We start from the raw sequence: 21,941 nt of genomic DNA on the forward strand, positions 1-21,941 counted from the left end.
TCCAGGGGCACCTGGGTGGCTCAGGTGGAAGACTGTCCGACTTCGGCTCAGGTCATGATCTTGCGGTTTCTGAGTCTGAGACCCGCGTCGGGCTCGCCGCTATCAGCAAGGAGCCTGCTTCGGATCCTCTGTCCCCTTCTCTTTCTGCCTTTCCGCTGCTTGTGCACTCTCTCTCTCTCTCTCTCTCAAAAATAAATAAAACATTAAAAAAAAAAGCCCTCCATCCATCACTGTGGCAAGGGCAGAATACCACCTGTGAGCAACCTTTACTGGTGGCAGCTCCCCACCACAAGTGAACATCTGGACAGTCTTCAGGTGACTCCTTAGCACAAGCACAGGACATCAGTCACATACAGATCTTACAAACCACCTCGGTGTCTTTGTACACACCTTGGGCCCACGCAAAGAGAAGTGGACATAAAAAATTTCATAAAACTCTGTGATCACGTGAGGGGTCCTCCTATTAGAGGCTCATTCTTCCCATCTTCTATCACTGCTAAGCACACCCTCTCCTCTCTACTCAACCAAACCTTTCCCTGAGACACCCTCATGCTATGTCTGCTGTTGCCTTTTCCTCTCCATGACTCTACCAAGACATCCAAACTTCCCACCTGTCAAAACCCATTTAATTTCATGAACGTTTCCTCTTCACTAGAGGAAAGGATCAGCATCTCCCAATTCTCACCTTTACTGCCTAGTTCACAACCCGAGACCATAACTGTATACAGTGACTTATCCTTACTCCTTCAAGTGTTGTCTTGCTTCCCTGATAATACTACGTTCGCAGAATTTTGTCACGTTATTATATATGTAATTTTTTTAGTATTTATACTGGGAGAGGGGAAGAGGGGGAGAAGGAGGGGGGGGGAGCACACAAGCAGGAGAGGGGCAGAGAGAGAGGGAGGGAGAAAATCCCAAGCAGGCTCCGCACTGTCAGCACAGAGCTGATGCGGGGCTTGAATTCACAAAACATGAGGTCATGACCTGAACCAAAATCAAGGGTCAGATGCTTAACTGACTGAGCCACCCAGGAGCCCCTGTCAAGTTACCTTATTCATGTCCACCAAATGCCAAAGCAAGACTTTTTTTTTTTCAACTACTAACAGAAAGCTACTCATAGAGTGTAAGTAACAAAGAAAACAAATTAGTATTTCTGATTAGTTATTCTGAAATAACGAACAGTAAATCTGACTGAACAAATACTGAGAGTGAATATAAAGCATATTTTCGCTTTTAAACAGTTAATAGTCCTATATGCATATACTTGAACTGATCATCAACATATCGTTACGATCTGTTAACTACATCTAGTAAAATAAAGCAACGGAACAATGGGTAGAGTAAGTGTACTGTCTGGCATACTAGCTGTAGAGAAAAGGGAAGTACATACATACACACTTGTGTAGCTCTGCATAAACTAATCTCTGGAAAGATCAAAAGACACTGGCAATAGGATTTAATTAACAGAAGGAGAGAAACTGGCTGACTGGGGTAGTGTGAGTGGGAAGAGACTTACTTTGTTACCTACATCTTTTTGTGCTGTTTAAATTTTATATATGTATTTATCACTCCAAATAATAAGTTAAATAGGATAAAGAATTCCTTGAACACTTTGTGTGTTGAAAACATATTCAGATATGTACACCGTAGTGAATTAACACAAGAATTAAAATGCTCTGTGTGCATATGATTTATTATACTAAAGACTCATACCACTTCTTGGGTAAATAGGGAGACTCTAAATGTTAGCCCCTATACAAGTTTGTAGTTAAATGAATTTTTATCTTAAAAGTTTACTTTTAAACAATAGTCACTTAGCATTATATGTGTAACCATTAACCTTATTAGTGAAGATAGCACGAAGAACTGCGAGAAATAGCAGCTATAAAAAGAGAAGCGCCTGGATTTGAATCCTCCACTTTCTAGATGTGTAGCTCTCAGCTAATCACTTAACCTATCTGGACAGCAAGGTTAGGCCCAAAATCAATCCCATCCTCTCACTTTTTTTATTTTCAGCGAGAGTGAGTGTGTGTGAGCAGGGGAGGGGCAGAGATAGATAGAGGGAGACAGAGGATGTGAAGCAGGCTCCGAGCTGTCAGCACAGAGCCCGACATGGGGCTCCAACCCACAAACCATGAGATCATGACCTGAGCTGGAGTCGAACACTTAACCGACTGAGACACCCAGGTGCCCCCTGTCACCTGTTTTTTGTAAATAAAGTTTTATTGGAACAATCTATGCCCATTTCCTTACACACTATATACGTGGCTGCTTTCACAGGATAATGTCAGACTTGACTGGTTTTGACAGAGACCGTGTGCCCTGCAAAGCTGGAGATGTTTACTATCTGGCCCTTCTCTGAAAAAGTCTACCTGTCTCTGCCTAAGAGTAAAATAAGAACAAACCACATCTACATTGAAGCTCCACTCCGAGCAGGCAGCAAGTCAAAACTATTTCCAGAAGAGCATAAAGACATTATTTATTTTTTTCACACTTACGTTCTCCAAGCACAATATGGAGTTTTCCAGAGGCTACAGGATGTCACAAGAGACTACATGCAGAAGCAGACATGAGAATACATCTATTTACCCTTAAGCCAGACACAAAAGAGATTCACAAAAACAGTACCATTCTTCTGACCAATATTTTTTCTTTTTAGAAAATTGTCATTTTGGTTAAAAAGGGGTTATTTATGTGAACATATAACGAATTTATTGTTTTTATAAGTCATAAATACTTTACCTTTTCTCAGTTTCACTTCTCTAGAATAAACATTGATAAGTATTACCCATATAAATAAAAGCTCTGTTGGGTGCTCAATGTTTATAGGGGTTTTGAGACTAAAAAGTTCGAGAATCTGCTATACTATAGCCCTAATGCATCACAGCGGCAAGATTAACTGGACTACCAGAACAGTCTATGCACTGGGCAGGGTTTGGATAAACACAAAGTAGAGAGTCTACCCGGATAATCAATGATACCACCACCAGCCAGCAGGCAGTTTAAGGAGAGAAATTTGACAATTCTAATTAGAAGCTCCCCAGGGTACTTAAGAAATTTCATTCAAAACTTGGACATAAGGCCAAGGGAAAACAGCCTGTCCTTTCAACATCGTATACAAGAAATGACCATCAAAGGACTACCTAGTGCTGTGGTGCCCCAACTGTGTAGAAAGCACACCAGAACACTAGCAAACTCACAAGGGTGTGGCAAGATATTTTTAAATTGGCAGGGAGGAAACAAAGCGACATCTGTCAGAGCCTATGCAAACTACCAGATCAAGGTGGTCCACAGTTTCAACAGCAGACTGTACTGCATTCCCTACAATAAAGTCAGATCTTAGTGAAAGTGGTTTTTCAGCGGTGACTGCAATATAAAGTAAAATCAGTAGTGGTGTCCAATCCAGTTGCAAGATTTGAAGTTATTCAGTGTCCAAAAGGCATACACATCCTATTAATAAGCAGTTGTGGTTATTTAAGGATAAACTTTCTTCTTTTCACTTATGTGCATTATTTGGTCAGAAAGGTACTAAGTTGTAGTTACAGAAATACTTATTAATTTTCTATAAAAACCTAGCTACTCAAATGCTCTTTGAACTGGTTTAACATCTTATGTGTTCCTTCACTAACATGTTGATTAAAATGTTTAGCATTTGTTCATTTTATATTTGCATTAGAGTCCCAATTTTACCTTTTTGTAAATTTTATTTTAGTATGCTGACGTTGTCTTTTTCCAGCTTAAAAAGCTAAATTTTAAAGGCTTTAATAACTAGTCATCAAGTACTATGGAAGGATGTTTCTATAGGAATACGTAAAGTATCAAAAAAGCCTCTATATGTAGACTCTCATATTCAAATAAAGGACATACCTATGTGTTCAAATACAATTAAACTGTCTTAAAATCCAATGTGGTTTTCTGCATCTCCCAATTTTTAATAAATACATTTAATCCTTTTGAAATCAGTAAAATATACAAGAGGGTTTTTTTTTTTGTTTGTTTGTTTGGGATGATTTATGAGCACATTCTTCAAAAAGGCAGTATTAATGAAAGTTTAAAAAGTGAATGAGTAAGATGGAATTAAGTTCCCTCCAAGGGAACATTTTAGTATTGTTCATTAAATAGAGGGCTAAGGACAAAAGAACAGATGACCACAATTGTATTATTAGTAACTTTTAGTGCCAGACTACGCCAGTAAAGTAAAAATACAGATAACAATTTATTTTACCCTCAACCTCCCACTTATTTTTTTCTATTATTTTTCACTCCATGTCAAATGTTTTTATCTAGATCCCTGTTTTCACTTCAAGCTACAGAAGTGATCAATGTGTTTAAGAAGGAAAAAACAGGGAAAACTCCCTCCCGTCCCCCGCCCGCCTTTTTGGAACCTTTATGAGGAAAGGTAGGAAAAAAAGCAAAGTAAAAAGCAAATGCATCAATAGATGTGTTGAAAGATGCCAAATGAGAAGATCCAAATGAGAAGAAGCTTCTGGAAGTATTGGTGGTTTGTAAGGAGCTTCCTTCTTTCCTCATCCAATAATTGTGACTGCTGGAACCATTTCTCTCTGTGTCGCTTTTCATCTCTGCTACCTCCTTCTTCAACCCCAAAGTTATCTCATCTTAATACTGAGGACAACTGGTTTAACTACTCCCATTTATATGTAAAATACCAAAAATAAACTACCATGCTTATAGTCAAGCTTAACAGTCAAAGGACTACACGTGCACCTGAGACCAAAATCAAACCTATGAAAATACTGGATGGAAAGGGGGTGAATTTTAAGGAAGTTCAATCATGCACTTTTAATCCATGTTTTATTTAAAATATCAACTTTACTGTTTGTAAACAATGTCACATGATGTGAAAGAGGAAAAATAAAATAATACACAATGCTCTTCCTGAATTAGAATCATTTAATTTTGAAAAATTGATCAGTTTCATATATAATACAATAAATAGCATATGAAGTGCCATGATAAGCTAGGAAGAAATTTGCAGAACAGGCTTTAATGATTTCTTTGTCTAGTTATTCATTCCACTACTTACACTATTTCTCATTCAATCCTCAAAACAACCTGTATTAAGAAGATATCATTGTTATTACCTTTATTCTTACTCTTCTCAGAGTTTAGACACAAAACACAGATAATGAGTGGACCATTCTGACTGTGTACATTAAGAGCACGATTAGAATGGGAGTAATAATAAAGGCCTAAATTTCTGTCATTTATTTCCAAAGGAGCAGTGTACTGGGTGATAGATTCAGTTCCATCAGTTACACTTGTAATAACGTGTATGTGCATGACTTTCTTGAAACAATCACATGTCCAAAAAATTCTAATTCCTGAACTCAAGATTTACAATTCTTCACACGTACACTGCAGGTAAGAACAACAGGCCCCTGCTCGTCCGCCTCACACTATCTACTGTTACCCCAGCCTCAGCTCCAACTTGATGCCTCCATAACTTTGGCTGGTTCTGAAAATCTCTGACTTGTTCAAAGGAGTTACTGCATTCACCCTTAAAGAGGTAAGCTACACAAGGTACCCACAACCCAACTGAAGGCTTCTTCATGGTGTACTTGGAAGAATCAAAAGACCTTTCAATTTTGGAAAGTTTAGTTTACAGAAAATCAAAGCACAAATACACAATTCTCTGTAATACAACATCTACAGAACATGCCCTGTACTGCACTTCATACACTGAGCAGCAAAGGTACCAGCAGTATCCTCCAACGGAAGAATCCTCTGGTTTGAAATGTACTCAACAAGTATTTTATTGAGTTATCTCTAGGTACTTTTAGCACCATGTGTTTCTAAGGAATGGGGAAAAGAGGAGGCCTCGCGACTATTACAGAAATGTGCTTTAGTAACTTATCTTTCTGAACACACAAAACATGCTTAAAATGATCAAGGAATAACCTAAGATAGTACGTATTCAATTAAATGTATGATTATAATCAGGGTTCCAAGCCAGTATTTTAAGTTTTTAAGAGCCTGGGTAAACAGAGGGCTGAGGAGTTAAAGTGGAAAAATAAAAGCACATAATCCCAATTTTTCTGTTTTCACATAGTGGATGTTTAAGGGATACCACAATATCTTACTCTTTCTGTAAGGAACTCCAATTGAGGGTAACGTTTCTTTTCATTAATGAAATTAATGCCTAGAAAGGTTACTTATTCAAGGACACAACAAATCGTCAGCAAAAGAAAGTTGTATTTATTTCAGAGATTTGAACCATAATCTGATATAAAGCTTAAATTCTGGATTATAAAATTATAAATAAGAAATAAAGGATGGGGGCATCTGGGTGGCTCAGTTGGTTGAGCATCCGACTTCGGCTCAGGTCATGATCTTGCGGTTCATGGGTTCGAGACCCACGTCGGGCTCTGTGCTGACAGTTCAGAGCCTGGATGGAGCCTGTTTCGGATTCTGTCTCCCTTTCTCTCTGCCCCTCCCCTACTCATGCTTTGTGTGTCTGTCTCTCTCTCTCAAAAAGAAATAAAACAAACAAAAGAAACAAAGGATGGGAGGTGGCAGGCTACGTTAAAATTGATGGGAGTGCTTTTAAGGCCACTGAAACAAAGCTTAAAATTCTGCTAATATTACAATTTTCTCTCAGTGAAACTTACTTTCTACAGTCTTTTTTCTTTTTTTTTTTTTTTTTAAATCTCAGTGACAGAAAACTTTAACCAACTGTCTTCAATTATACATAGTAATATGTTTCTTTGCTTTCTTACATGCTAGGTACCAGGTAACACTCTATAAATTATACCGGTCAATTTCAGTAGTATGTAAAAATACTTCAAATGTTGCCCACAATGTTCCTTCTAGGCTCCTCTGTGTACAACCAATTAGAAAGGTCTCTGCCTTTCTATGAGGCATGTTAAAATCTCAAGATGTGTTCAAGCTGCTTCTACTAATAAAAAACTGCAATTCATGCAATTCATAAAGCACCAATGGAGGACAATATCCAACAGAGTAACACAGACTTTTCACGAGGAAATACCTGAACTGAAACAACCATCATGAACAGCCCAAATGTTCAAACTTGAAATTTGAGCAAACTATTCAATAATAAATAATACTGAGGGAAAACTCACATAAAACCAATTATTATAAGAACATTTATAAAAACACAATATTTTAAACAATCATCTCTTAAGAATGGTAAAGAAAATCTTTTTGCTTTAATGACATAACTCAACATTTTGTTTTATGTTAGATGACTTTTAAGACCTCATTTTCCACTTTGATCCTAGGGCAAAATAAACAGATTTACAACAAAAGAAGTATGTTCCATTCAGTTCAACCAAACCTGTAATACTCTTTGTACTAGAAATTGTAATAGATGTGGAGAAGAATAAAAGGGGGAAAACGATGAATAGTAGACACCAAAATAAGTATGATTCTGTTCTAAAAAGTCAAGGATGGAATGATGCGGGAATGGAAAAAGAAAGAAATGCAGACTAAATTCTCATCTTCCTTAGAACAAATTCAAGACAGGAATAAAGTTTTTAAAATAAACGACAAAAATAAGTAAGAAGTAAAACCATACTCTTGATAAATTTACAGGTAAAATGCCAAGGGGGCGGGGGGGACAGCTAGGAAAGTTGCCTCAGGGGAGCAGCTCAAAGAAGAAAGATCAATGTTAATGTTGAGATGCCAGGAGAGCCCGAAAGGTTGGGGAAAAAAAAGAACCTGCACAAAGAGAAAAGGAGTTTAGACAATGGGAGAGATTGTGAAAGGCAACCCTGGCTGGACAGAAAGGCTTCTACTGGAGAGCAGGGATGCCAGACAAAGTGTGGGTAACATCCAAAACACAGCTGACACCACATGGTGCTCTTATGGGGGAGAGCACTTCACCCACCAAGAGCAGTCTTAACAGAAGTGATGGGAACCAGGAGAAAGTCAGAAGACTGTGACAGACCAAACATCACGACAGGAAGGAGGCTCCACAGGATGTAAGTTGGTCCTGCATCTCAGCACCCAGAGCTTTCCAAACTCTTTAGTCTTAAACATTAAGCTATAATACTTCAACGTTACACAACTTTTTTTTTTAAATGTTTATTCATTTTTGAGAGACAGAGCGTGAGCGGGGGAGGAGCAGAGAGAGAGGGAGACACAGAATCTGAAGCGGGCTTCAGGATCTGAGCTGTCACCACAGAGCCCGACATGGGGCTCAAACCCACAGACCACGAGATCATGACCTGAGCCGAAGTCAGAGGCTCAACCAACTGAGCCACCCAGGCACCCCTAGCCTTACACAACTATTAATAAAACCCTAAATGAAGTATATATCATCACATTCGACTGATGGGTTCTTAGATACACATTTAATACTTTCTAAGAACCACACTTAAAAGCTTTGTTTTTATAATATTCTTGAACACTCCAAATATACCAGAGGTAAGCCAAAGGGCTATAAAATACATTATATACTCTCCATTTTTTCCCTTTGATTCCTTCATATAAAAGATTGGCAAGAGAACTACAATGCAAATAAGTATATTTCAAAACTCATACCAGAATGAAGATGATTTCAATCAGATCTTAAAATATGTAGTAAAAAAAGTTCTTTAAAAACAGAAAATAGCTCCTATCAATATTTTAGGGGTAGGATCAATATACAATATGCCATTTCTTATAGAGCATATGGCCATTATATAAAAAGATTTATAGTAGGAATACTTAATTCATTTAATGCAAATCACCTATATAAAAAATATTTGGGTGGCTCATCCAGTGAAGCTTCTGACTTGGGCTCAGGTCATTATCTTGCAGTTTGTAAGTTAGAGCCTGGCATCGGGCTCCATACTGACAATGCAGAGCCTGCTTGGAATTTTCTCTCTCTCTCTCTCTCTCTCTTTCTCTCACACACACACAGTCTCTGCCCCTCCCCCACTTGCATTCTCTTTCAAAATAAACTTAAAAAAATTTTTTAAATAAAAAGTATTTGGATAGCAATCTTCTGCTAGTACAAGAAACTACCAGAAACATAAAAACTTGTAATTATCCTTAGTTTTTTTCTAAGTAATTACTCCCACCCCTTCCACCATGAGTGGCGGCCAACCACCATTACAGCAGCAGCCACAAGTCAGGTTCTTGACAGCCACTTCATGTTACTTTACTCAGCCCTAAACCATCTTAAGCACAATCTCCATTCTACCAAAACAAAACAAACAAAACCGGGGTGTGTGTGTGTGTGTGTGTGTGTGTGTGTGTGTTTGCACGCGCAAACCTAGGCCCAGTCACTTTAAGGAGAGTGAAATTTGTTTATATAATCTTCATTAACATTTTTAGTTACATTTCATTGAACTGATGAAGGGAAAATGTTAGGAAGAAAATTACATAAAATCAATCAAAAGCAACATTTGCAAGCAGTATTCTTAACCTTCTTTGAAGAAGTGAACATTCTTGCCTAAAAGTGGAGAGACGTCCGTAATCCAACTTTAATCTGTGATGCTTTTTCCCCTTGCTGCCAACATATTGCACATATGGCATCGTCACAACATTTTACTGAGAACCCTCAGCTCACCTTTCAAAGAAAAGACACATTTGGACTTTCTTTAATCTGGTAATTTCCTGGTCCTTTCCTCCTCTTACTTTCCTGTCTCATCTCAGCCTACCTCATTCCCTAAAGGAAATTAACAAGGACAGTTTAGGAACATTTCTGTAAAGTTTTTTTTTTTTTTAAGTTTATTTATTTATTTTGAGAGAGAGAGAGAGAGAGAGAGAGAGAGAGAGAGAAAGTGTGCATGTGAAGACAGAGAAGGGCAGAGAGAGAGAGGGAGAGAATCCCAAGCAGGCTCCACGCTATCAGTGCAGAGCCCAAAGTCAGTCTCGATCTCATCAACTGTGGGATCATGACCTGAGCCAAAATCAAGAGTTGGATGCTTAACTGACTGAGCCACCCGGGCACCCCATTTCTGTCAAGTTTTAAAACTGATTTTGGACAAGGTTTCAACATAAATGTCAACTCAGAAAAGACCTTTCATGCCTTTACATTTTTAAGAAGATGTTCAGTGTTTATAAATTTGAGGGAAGAGACTACAAACATTAATACTTTTAAAACAGTATAAAACACAAAGCCATTAATTAATAAATTGGGAACAATTTACAACACACAAACATTGGAATCACTGAGAAAATAGGTGACATTTCATTAGTCAATTAAGTAACATATTAAAATCAACGTCTCCCACAAAGTGATTTAGCACCAGATGCTAAGCCATCCAATTTTAATAGACAGACAATGCAAACCTAAGTCAAGCACAAATAAGAGCCGGGTGACAAAAGATAGTGAAGTTTTATGTCCTAAATACTCATTAGGTTCCACTCTGGGCAGTAACAAAGCTCCTCCCAAACCAACACATCTCTCCATCCAAAAACTAACAACCAGAATTATGAAGAAAATATTAAAATCCGCTAAAAATAAATATCACTAGATAAAAAAAGCTACTAAATGGAGCGAAGAGCTTAGAGAGGGGGCAAGAGTCTACACTTGAAAAGAAGGAATGGGGGCGCCTAGGTGGCGCAGTCGGTTAAGCGTCCGACTTCAGCCAGGTCACGATCTCGCGGTCCGTGAGTTCGAGCCCCGCGTCGGGCTCTGGGCTGATGGCTCAGAGCCTGGAGCCTGTTTCCCATTCTGTGTCTCCCTCTCTCTCTGCCCCTCCCCTGTTCATGCTCTGTCTCTCTCTGTCCCAAAAATAAATAAACGTTGAAAAAAAAAAAAGAAAAGAAGGAATGGTAGCAAGTGACTTTCCCCTTTCTTCAAAAAAAAAAAAAAGTTTTTTTTTTTTACCTGCGGGCAGACTGAACCACATGGAGTGGCTAACACTGTCTACAAACTCCACTTCCAGTCTTACTGGCTTGAAGAACCAGAGGACTGAGTTCAAAGAAACCCGAGCAGCTAGAAAATGAGAAAGGAAATCCTGGGAAGAAGACAGAATCAAAACTCTGACCGAATCTCTGGTGGACCCCCTGAATTAGGTGCACAGGTCAGACTTTGCCTAGCTAAGACCAGAACAGTGCCTTCTCAATTGGGGCAATTAGGCCTCTTGGGAGACAGCTGGCCATTTATCTGGTGGCATCTTCCTCTGGAGGAGGAAGGCACTATTGGCATTGTACAGGTAGAGGCAAGGGATGCTGCTGGGCGTCCTACCAGGCACCGAACAGTATCCACAACAATCGTCCAGCCCAGAATGTCAGCAATGCAGAAGTGAGAAACCCTACACTAAAAGAAGTAAAAAGATTTCAACTGCTACCCACCAAAGGTGAGACGAGAGACTGGAGTCTGAGTTGAGCTGAAGTTTACTGTTTTAAAACAAAACAGTAAACAAAATGAACATTCTTTAGAGAAAGAAAACAGAATCCAGAATCTCTACATTACTTACAATGCCCAAAACATAATTCAAAATTATTCAAGAGATGAAGAAACAGCAAAATCTAACCCATAATGAATAGATAAAACCGATGGAGATAATCTAGATATTTTATTTAGTACCAAAGATTTTAAAGCAATTATTGTAATTATGCTTACGGACATAAAGGGAAATGTACTCACAGTGAATTTAAAATATAGGAATCTCAGCTGAAAAATGGAAATAAAAGAGAGCTGAATGAAATTGAAGGACTGAAAATTACCATACCAAAAATAAAATATACATTAGCCAATTATTTTTACTCTTAGGGCTTCTTTCAGAATCTGTCTTGTGCCCATGATGCAACGATTTTCACTAAATCTTGACTGTAATTATATTAAAAACTAAATGGAGGTAAAAAGCATGAGATCTAAATAATTTGACAGTAGAAAAACCAATGGTTATTATACCTTTTAGAATAATATACATAGCAGAGATATACGGTAGACTGTAACAAGAAATTATAAATAATCATTGGGATGCTCATATTTTTGAGCCATTCTATAGAACTAATTTATACTTGGTGTGGCTGAAATTTTCCAACTTAAAATTAAGAAACATCCCCCCACGTCCCTCATAGACAGCCTAAAAGTCCCATTTCATAAATAAAAACATATATAGATGTGTACATTTTTAAAAATAGTAATATAATAAAACAAGAGCAGCCATTTCCCTTAGACATGTCTGTTTTTAACTTGCCATAAAAATGTCCCACATGCTATCAATACGCTGTGAGAAATTAATTATGAGTGGAAATGATCTCCCAGGCACATACATTTTACATTTTTTCTAAACTCTAAGAAACTTCAGCAAAAGTAACCTAGGGCATTTTACAAAGCAGGAGACACATAAGCATTCAACTTAAAATGCAGCCTATTTCCAAAATAATCACTTTAATCTCGGGGAATTAGCTATTTGATGTACCACAATATACTTCCATAATGCTTAGATTCACCGAAGCTGACATGAAGAAACTTAATATAAACATCCTAAACGAAACCAGAGATATGAGTACATTAAACATACATCCTTCATGCTACCAAAAGGGTAATCATTTGAACCTCCATTCATTTATGTCCTGACCCCTCAGTTGACTTTTTTTCCAACAAAGTAAGTGGCATTTAGCTAGGACATCTTAAGCAAAGGCAAAAGAGGTGGTCAGCTATATGATAAAAAAAAAAAAAAAAAAAAAAAACCTCAAATTAACTCCCACTTGGTACTGAAAATTTCTTCTCCCCTCTTCCTAATCTGATTTTGAACATCATTACTGAAGTTAACAAAAACCCTCCCTCCAAAACACATCCTTTAAAACCTGCAGACACATTGAAAGAGTAATATCAAATCCCTTGGGTTGGTAAATAAAGGAGTCACTGAAACCAAGCACATCCAGGAAAGGAAGAAGGCTATGTATATGTATATGTACATACATATACACAGGTACATACACACATATACATGCACATATACACACAGGGAAAGAAAGAAGGAAAGACAGATATGTAGCTAGATAGGCAGGCAACGTAAACAAACTGACTGATCTGGGGCATGCCTAGATTCTACAGTTTTCCTAAAATCAGAGAATCTGAAAACTGAAAGACATTTTGGAAAAAAAACAATGCTGAAAGTAAGTCCTGCAAGGACAAATAATTAATGGAAGATCATCCATATTTCTGGATGGCCTACTAAACAAAGAGAGCTTTGTTTCCAGCTTAGTTTCAATCCACTGGCAGGAATTAAAAAGGGAATTATAGCAATGATATTATTCCAACCTCTCTGGTACATTAAAAAACAAGGTACATATAAAATCTTCTTTCTTGAAAGTACATATTGAAACTTCTTTTTTAAGCTATGACAAGTACTGATGTTGAAAATGTAAGTTTTTTACTGTATTCTTTTTAGAACACCAGTAAAACAAATAAAAAATTAAAAGTGGTGGTAACTCTGGTTTGGTTATGAAGGAAAACGGAAAGAGAGGGAAAAAAAGTGAAAGAGCTACCTAGACAGTATATAGTTAACCATCGTCACCTCTGGTTGAACTGGTCTCTCAATTTCACATTCCTCTGTGCATAATGCTTGTGAACAAAACCGAGTGCAGTGGTACATGAGACACTTGTTAAAACCACAGACAGTACAACGCAGTTTTATCACAGGCCCTCTTTAAATGCTTCTCTCTTCCCTTCCTAGGTACAGGAGTTTTTCCTTTGCAATGACTTGTAACAAATGTAACAAGAACCCTACATTCGGGGTCTTCATTTCAACCCCCATTTATTTATACCTCAAGCTACTGCAACCTCAAATCCCCCCCACCGCTGAAAGCCAAATCTAATAGTCCTCTTAGAATGTATTTTACATGGCCTGTGTGGCAGACACAGCTGATTGATTCATCATGAAACTTTAAAACTCCATGGTCTTGGTGGCACCAACCATCCTGGCTCCCACTTCTTTTATCTTTCTTAGTCTCCACACATACATTCTTCCTTCTCTAGCCACCCACGAATGCCTACACTCAAGACTCTAACCACATCCCTCTTCTCACCTTGCATACAATTCTCAAATACATTCAAATGACAAAATACACAGTATCTTCTGCTATATCCCCCATCAGATAAAACCAACAGAAAATGACTACATATTTTATGGGTCAAAAAAAGGCTGCAAAACTATTATACATGTTTAGATAAGTCCAAACTGTTTCATTAATATGCTTTTACGGGTTTCCCGTCAGACAGCCCTCATTATCAAGACACGTGGCAAAAGGCACCACCTAAAGTTATGAGAAAAATTGAAAAAAATTATCACCAATGATCACATTTTTCCGGACACTAGGAAGAGATTCCCTTTATCTTTCACATTGTAAGCACTTGTTCACACGTCTGTTTATCCTCTACATGAGGGATTCCTTTCCCTGCCTTTTCGTCTGTTTGTCTCTAGATGGAAACATCACAAGGAAAGTACAGGAAAGAGGAGGTCTGGAAGAGCCAGGAGAAGTGAAAAGAGGGCAGGGGGTGATGCTGAGGAAAGAGGGGGCAGGGAAGTTTTGAAGTGCTAAAACATATTCTCCTGCATCAAAGTATTTCATCTTATTATACAAAATCTATTTTTTTGCTATTAAAATCAAAAGGTAAGGGCATTTCTTGAAAAATAGGTGAGTGGTATAAGAACAGAAAGAAAGAAAGAAAGAAAGAAAGAAAGAAAGAAAGAAAGAAAGAAAGAAAGAAAGAAAGAAAGAAGGCATCAATCTCTGGCTTAAAAGTAGAAAAAAAAAATCCAGACAAAACAACACAAAAGCAGTCAAAATAATATACTTCCCAATGTGTGAGTGCCCACACATGCATATCTGCTAACAGCACATACAAAAGTAATCAGAATATTTAAAAGTATATGAGGCTTGTTGGAGTATCGTTCAAGGTAGGCTTGCCCATGAAGAAGAGACAGCTGATTAATTCAGAAAATGCACTAGCAAATATGTTTCTGTTAACTACTATATACCTGATATCAGAAAAAAATTCAAGGTCCAAACGGTTACTGGGAGTGATCAATTATTTTGCTAAAACTAGCATTCAAAAAATAAAGTGTATAAACTTCAAATTCTGTAGTAATCAAATGTAGGCTGAAACTGAATAGAATCTCCATGAATAATTTCTAAATTATTTGAAAGGAATACATTTTTCACTGGTTTGTTTTTAAGCATATCCTGGAAGGAAAAGTTTTTTCAAGTTCAACATATTTCAGGAACCCAAAAATTTTTTATGTTTGATGTTATCTGCCACAACTCTTTAGGACAAAGCCAAAGTTTTCTTTCTTACTTATTATATTCCTAAGGCTATGAGTAACAAAAGATGTGCCACCACAAAGAAAAAAATAATGTGAATAAATTTCTTTTACCTTCTTGGACCTGCCTGTTTAAATACATACATACATATTATATATAATATATAATATATAATATATAATATATAATATATAATATGTAATATATAATTTTTCTAAGTTTATCCTATCATCTCATAGCAAACATTAAGAACTCTTTTAGAGTCCACCAGGCAAATGATTTAGTTTTGCTATCACTACAGAAAATAATCATAGCTCAAGAAATCATATGCTGTTAGTCGAACAGGTGAAATCTATTCATCAATAGATTCATTTGTCTTCACTATTAAAATCGTTTTAGCTATGTAAAATACGCAGTGTTAAATCATCTTTTAATCTCTTGAAAAAAGTATGCTATAATTACTTAATTTTATACATAAAATGTCATTCTTTAAAATATATTTCTCTCATGTGTATCTCTTAGCATCAAATAAGAGCTTTCCCAAAAATACCAATTTGTGCATAAAACTTGTTTAGCACCGGGCAGCAAATTTTCCTCTCATCGGTCACTAAACTGAAAATGTGTGCACACCCACACAAAATTAAGCCTAAAAATTTTCATTTATTTTTGCTTTTTCTCAACTACAAACCAGTCACATCAATGATCTCATTTAGTCTTTACGATAACCCTGTAAGGTAGTAACTAAACTATCATCAACAACTCTGTTACAGCAAAACACAAAGTTCGGTTCAGAAAAACTAAACAACTTCTCTAAAAGCAAAGAACTTTTGAAGAGAGGCATGGGACGTGATCCCAAATCTATTAAATCCAAATGCCCTCATCCACAGACAGCATCAGTTTGTCCATCCAAAATGACCTGAACACTAAGATCCTGTTTCAGCATCAAACAAGAGGCTCTATTTTCCATTCAGAGAATAAAAGTGGAAAAGTCATTATACCTAACAAAGTTCTATTACAGCAAATGCCAACTTTTAAAACAACGTTTGGTTTAAAATTTTTCCAATTGTTAACACCTCCTAAAATAGTTTTTCAAAATCATTAACATTTCTATACTACAATAAAATGAAGTTTGAAGTTCTACCTTCAACCATGAGTATGAAATCTAAAACTAATAAAATAATTCAATTACATTGCTCAGAAATCGATAGCCTGCCGGGTACACAAAAATCAAATATCTAAATATATTACAAGGATTATTCACATCTGGTTTGCTAAAGTCAGGAAGACTTCTGGGATGTAAATGAAGTGCAAAGACATACAGATGTTATGTAAAATAGATTGGTAACTATATTCGACTTCAAACATTAATGTTTATTATTAAAGTACTAATTACTGCTATTTCAATCCCTATTTTATTTCCGCACTTCCCCTTCATCCCCCAATTCCTATGAAATCATCATACAAACACCTATAGCTACTGATGAAAAATTTTAGGACTGGCTCTGTCCGAGACCGCACACTGAGCACGGAGAGGCACACAGGAATGAATGGTAAAGATCATCGTGCCAAAGCAACTCATCACTCATCAACAGAAAAACCAAACCTTTAACCCATCCTCTGTAAACTTAAGTAAACACTGAGATTAAATATGCCCATGGAGCAAATGCTTTAGTTAGAGCAAATCAATATAAATAAAGGAAAAAAATTTCTCACCGTCAAAGAATCTGTAAACAAAACCGTATTTTTACATACCCATACATACTGACACCATTCTAAATGTAGAATTATCCTTTTCAGGCAAACTTTGATATACATAATACCTACTTTCTAGTTATATATATATATTTTTAAATCCTAAAGGATTTGAAATGTACTAAAAAAGGGAAAATATTTTTTAAAAATCCATGGTGATTTGACCAAAAAAAAAAAAAAAAAAAAAAAAATTACATGCCAGTCCCCAATTTATCTGATTTGAAAAAATAAATCCTAATTCTCATAAATTAAGTTTGGTTAATGAGATCCACAACCACATCATCAAAGCTTTAAGACATACAGGTTGGAGAGGAAGCTGCTAGTGCGAATTAAGTCACAGGGAGGAACAACGAAGTTAAGAAGGTAAAAGTTCCAGAACAGGCAAGAGCTGCCAGCCAAACTTGTGGCAACTACCTAAAAAAGAGCTAACCTTACAGCTTAACATCTAAGGTTTCAATAGCTCTTATCTGCAGCCAGGAGCTGGAACCCTTAGCTCCGGGCAACTTCATGGACAGTAAAATAGAATTGGGATTGTGTGCCCTGCTCTTCCGATAGGAAACAATCACCCATCAGCTTATGATTCCAATTCATCAACTTATGATTCCAATTAAGTCTGTGCTATGTCCAGAGATAAATGAAGTAAATATTTGCCTTTCAAGGTTTTAGTTTTTGATCCTGGTTTGATTGATATAAAAGTCCATGCTTGTTTGGCATTCAACAAATGATAGTCAAAAGTTTAGGACTGGTTAGAAAAGTGATTCACAGTCCTGGTTTAAGATTTTCAAGGATGTATTCACAGACATTTAAGGGGCATCAATCAATTCTATAAAAATTATCACCATTTGAATTCAGCTGTTTTTAAAGTTATGCATATAACACTTTAAATAAGAAAGACAGGGGTGCCTGGGTGGCTCAGTCCCTTGAGCATCTGACTTTGGCTCAGGTCATGATCTCAAGGTTCAAGAGTTCAAGCCCCGCACTGGGCTCTGTGCTGACAGCTCAGAGCCTGGAGCGTGCTTCGGATTCTGTGTCTCCCTCTCTCTGCCCCTAACCCACTCACATTCTGTCTCTGTCTCTCTCAAAAATAAACAAACATTTAAAAAAATTTAAGTAAGAAAGATAAAAAAGGATAATGAAAATAACAAAACAGAATATTTTAATTCCACATAGTGTGGTAAGAAGGGGCTTAGATACAGGTTATTGATTATCTTTCTAGTCCCATATTCCACAAAAATTTAATAATACACTATTCAATAAAATGTGTAATACACCAATTAACAAAATTTTATGTAATAAAATCTATTTTAGTACATCTAAACAAAGACTGTTAGAAAATAAATAAGCTGTTTCCCCCATCCGTCTCTTGCCAAAACATAGCTACGGTCAAGCAAAAGAAACGAAAAACCTAAAGGTTCATAAGACTCACCTTTTGTTGACTGGTTTTTCATCCTTTTCATACGGTCGGACAAACCACTTCCCAATCCTAACGAAGTTCTTATCCATTAGGCACCTGTGATAATCACACCAAGAATTATATTTAGAGTCTCAATAACAAATTAGCAAGTCACTGAATCAAATAATCGCAGATGAGATATACTATGGCAAATAAAAACATCACCAATTAAACTGTCAAAATGTTTTCTTATCACTTAAAATTTTTATATTATAGAGATGCTGAAAGAACTTTCTGACTTTGAGCATAAATTTTTATTATGAATTATTCTTGCACATGTAAAAAAATATGCAAAATTAATTGGCTGAGGTATTCCTGAAACGTCTTAAACTTGTGAATCACTTCAAATCCAAACACACTTTTGCATTATTTCAATTCTTGTGTCATCAAGAATGTTGGGAATACAGGCAGCACTCCTTACGAGTACCTCAGAGGTATTCTTCTAAGCCAGGGATGCTCATTTTGCAAGCTGTAATGCTGGCTTCCTTGCTTGGCATGTGATATGCAATCCTTTAGCAGAGATCTCAGAAACAGAAGCACTGCAGAGTCTCTTCTACTTAGGTGTTTTTCTTCTGTAAGTATGGTGAAGCACTTGGTTATGGCTTGGCAAGAAAACAAAGAACCACAGCCATTTCTTCCATGGTGATTATCTGCTTTCCTCCTATCCAAGTTGTGCCCCACTTCTGTTTCCATGCTTTTTTGTGTACATTGTGTTTCAATGTCAAATTACAGGGTAATCCTTCTGCAGACATGTTAAATGGCAACAGAACTCAACTCATAGAATACCAAAAATGCACACAATTCAACTGAAGTGACAAGAATACAGACAGCTATGACCAAGTTCACTCGTGTGCAAGCATATGACAACTGTATCATACCTGCCATCTGGCCAATTCTGAGATGCCATCATTTGTAAGGAATATCCCTGATTTTAAAAATATAAAAATGTGAGAGAAAATGCACATTTTGAAATTGACAAAATACAGTAATCTCTAACATTATTCAACGAAATGACACATATTTTGTAAGAAAACCTGTCAGAAAGTTGGATGTAATTCTTCTACAAAGGTTCTACCTACCAGTAAAAGAGCTACATAGCAATTCTTTATTCAATATTCAGGCAATTCTGCAAGTGGCTTGCTTTTGCCTCTGTAATTTCCATACCATCAAGGAGGACGGAAACAATTCAAGCCTTCACCGAACTCATTACAGGTTAGATGGGTTAGTAAATGGCAATAGTTTCTGCTGGCCACAATGTAACTCCCTGTGGGCAGAGTCAATCTGGAGCGTTGTTGCATTCAAAAAAAAAAAAAAAAAAAAAAAAATCACTGGCTTCAACTGCTTTTATTTTGAAAATGAATTTCCACAACAATCTTCCTTGTTCACAATGTAGAAAATCATTTTCAAAGCAACCCAATCTGTTTCCCTAAGATTATAAATGAAGTTGCCTTTAGGGTTAAAGACTACATGAGTCCATTAAAATTAGGAAATAGGGAATATCCAACAAGGTGAAAGTACTCAAGAAGAAAAGCTCAAAAAGTTATGTCCACAGTTTATCCCCCAGCACACAGGCTTAATTGTATTCTTCAGGCAGAACAGACAGGCAGACAGACAGACAGATAGATAATTTCCACTGAAAAACTCTAGTGTTTGCTAACAGCCATAGTACCAGTAACTACGACTAGAATCAGTACCACCACCACATTTGAACACCAGATGTAGTATATCATTTAATTATTGTAACATTTGTATGAGACAGATGGTACATGCCAACTTTTATACATGAAGAAGCTGAGGCACGATGAAAATGTCACCTACAGAAGGTCACACGACCAATCGAGAGCAGAGTTGGGATTAAGCCTAGGTATATCTGATCACAAGGCCAGAACATTTAACTATTACCATATATTGACTCACATCCTGTCACATTTCCTCAGTTCTTTCCTCAATTTCAAAGTCCAGATGCAAGCTGTAATTGATGGGTCTATTTAATGTTTCTTTATCCTCTAAGAGCTGTTATTAAGTTGAAGGTGTTCTTAAACTCGGTAATGCATAGAATGAAAGCAATGGAACAGGTGACAGGTACAGGATCACATCAAACACTGTATGTGGTCTTCGACTGACACACATCCTCACTTAATAAATAACCACTTAAAAAAAATAAATATCACTTTAAATATATTCACACCCTTATACAGGTCTTGAAGGTCAGAATTCAAAAGAATAATTTATTCAATAACACACATACAAGACGAATTTACAGTTAATGAACAGATAAAAACCAAGGCTTTAGATACTAGAATATGAAAGACAAACAGATAAAATATCTCTGACTAAGGGGGACAGAGTGTAAAGTTGGCTTCAAAACCCTTGCCCTTCTCTGAAGTAAAAGCCACAAATTCTATTTGCTGACTTCATTCCAGCACAAGCAAACAAGGAGTTAGGGGGTAAAGGAGAAGCAGCACACAGGCAAGACCACTCACGTACAAAGGCAAAAGGCAAAAAGCTAATGAATCCTGAGAGCCTAACTCTGTGTTAACCCATCTCCTGGAGTTCCCACTACAGATCATATTTCTTTGTCAGGCAATGTCAACAAAAGGTTATTATCACGAATACAAAAATCAGCCATGGAAACTACTGATCCTTGCTTCTGTAACTATCTAGTTCCAAATGATAGTCATAAATGACTTAGTGATTTTTGACTGCTAATCAGTTTCTATGTGATCAGTGATTTCCTACGCACTGAGAGAAAAACATGAGAACAAAATCGCTATGGATGAAGTACAGCTGACCCTGAATAATGATGCAAGGGTCAGGGGCTCCCCCTCCCCGCCCCATGTAGTTGAAAATCCACGTATGACTCTGACCCCCCCAAAACTTAAGTACCAATAGCTCACTGTTGACCAGAAGCCTTACCAATAACATGCACAGTCAATTAACATATTTTGTATGTTTTGTGTATTATGTACCATATTCTTACAATAAAGTGAGAGAGAAGAAAATGTTAAGAATATCATAAGAGAGGGGCGCCTGGGTGGCGCAGTCGGTTAAGCGTCCGACTTCAGCCAGGTCACGATCTCGCGGTCCAGGAGTTCGAGCCCCGCGTCAGGCTCTGGGCTGATGGCTCAGAGCTTGGAGCCTGTTTCCGATTCTGTGTCTCCCTCTCTCTCTGCCCCTCCCCCGTTCATGCTCTGTCTCTCTCTGTCCCAAAAATAAATAAAAACGTTGAAAAAAAATTAAAAAAAAAAAGAATATCATAAGAGAAAACACATTTACATTACTGTATTTATAAAATGTTAATAATAATCAATAATAATAATAATACTACAGGTGAAAGTGAACTGCAGAGTTCAAACCAGTGTTGCTCAAGGGTCAACTGCTGTATTTTTACGCAGTTTTGTAAGTACTGGATTTGTAACCAACTTACCTCTGTAGGAGGGAGCTGTCTCAAATGTCATGCTCAGCAGTGACATAGCAGAGAGTTAGCAAAGTTATACCAAGTACCTCAGAGAAGGCTGGGACCAAATTAGTGAAGTCACTGAGC

General features: G+C 37.0%; 1 protein-coding gene across 2 annotated transcripts in view; it reads right to left on the reverse strand.

The window, feature by feature from the left end:
* The window catches only part of MED13L (mediator complex subunit 13L), a 307,761-nt gene that overhangs the window by 114,618 nt on the left and 171,202 nt on the right, over positions 1-21,941 (reverse strand). For both annotated transcript variants that reach the window (XM_086681776.1, XM_086681775.1), the window contains exon 4: positions 18,371-18,454. In XM_086681776.1, coding sequence (XP_086537902.1) covers positions 18,371-18,454 — 84 coding nt within the window. The remainder of the gene's footprint in view (positions 1-18,370; positions 18,455-21,941) is intronic.

Source organism: Puma concolor, chromosome D3 (assembly GCF_028749965.1).
Source record: "Puma concolor isolate L17-30 chromosome D3, mPumCon1.1.hap2, whole genome shotgun sequence".
Classification (NCBI taxonomy): Eukaryota; Metazoa; Chordata; class Mammalia; order Carnivora; family Felidae; genus Puma; species Puma concolor.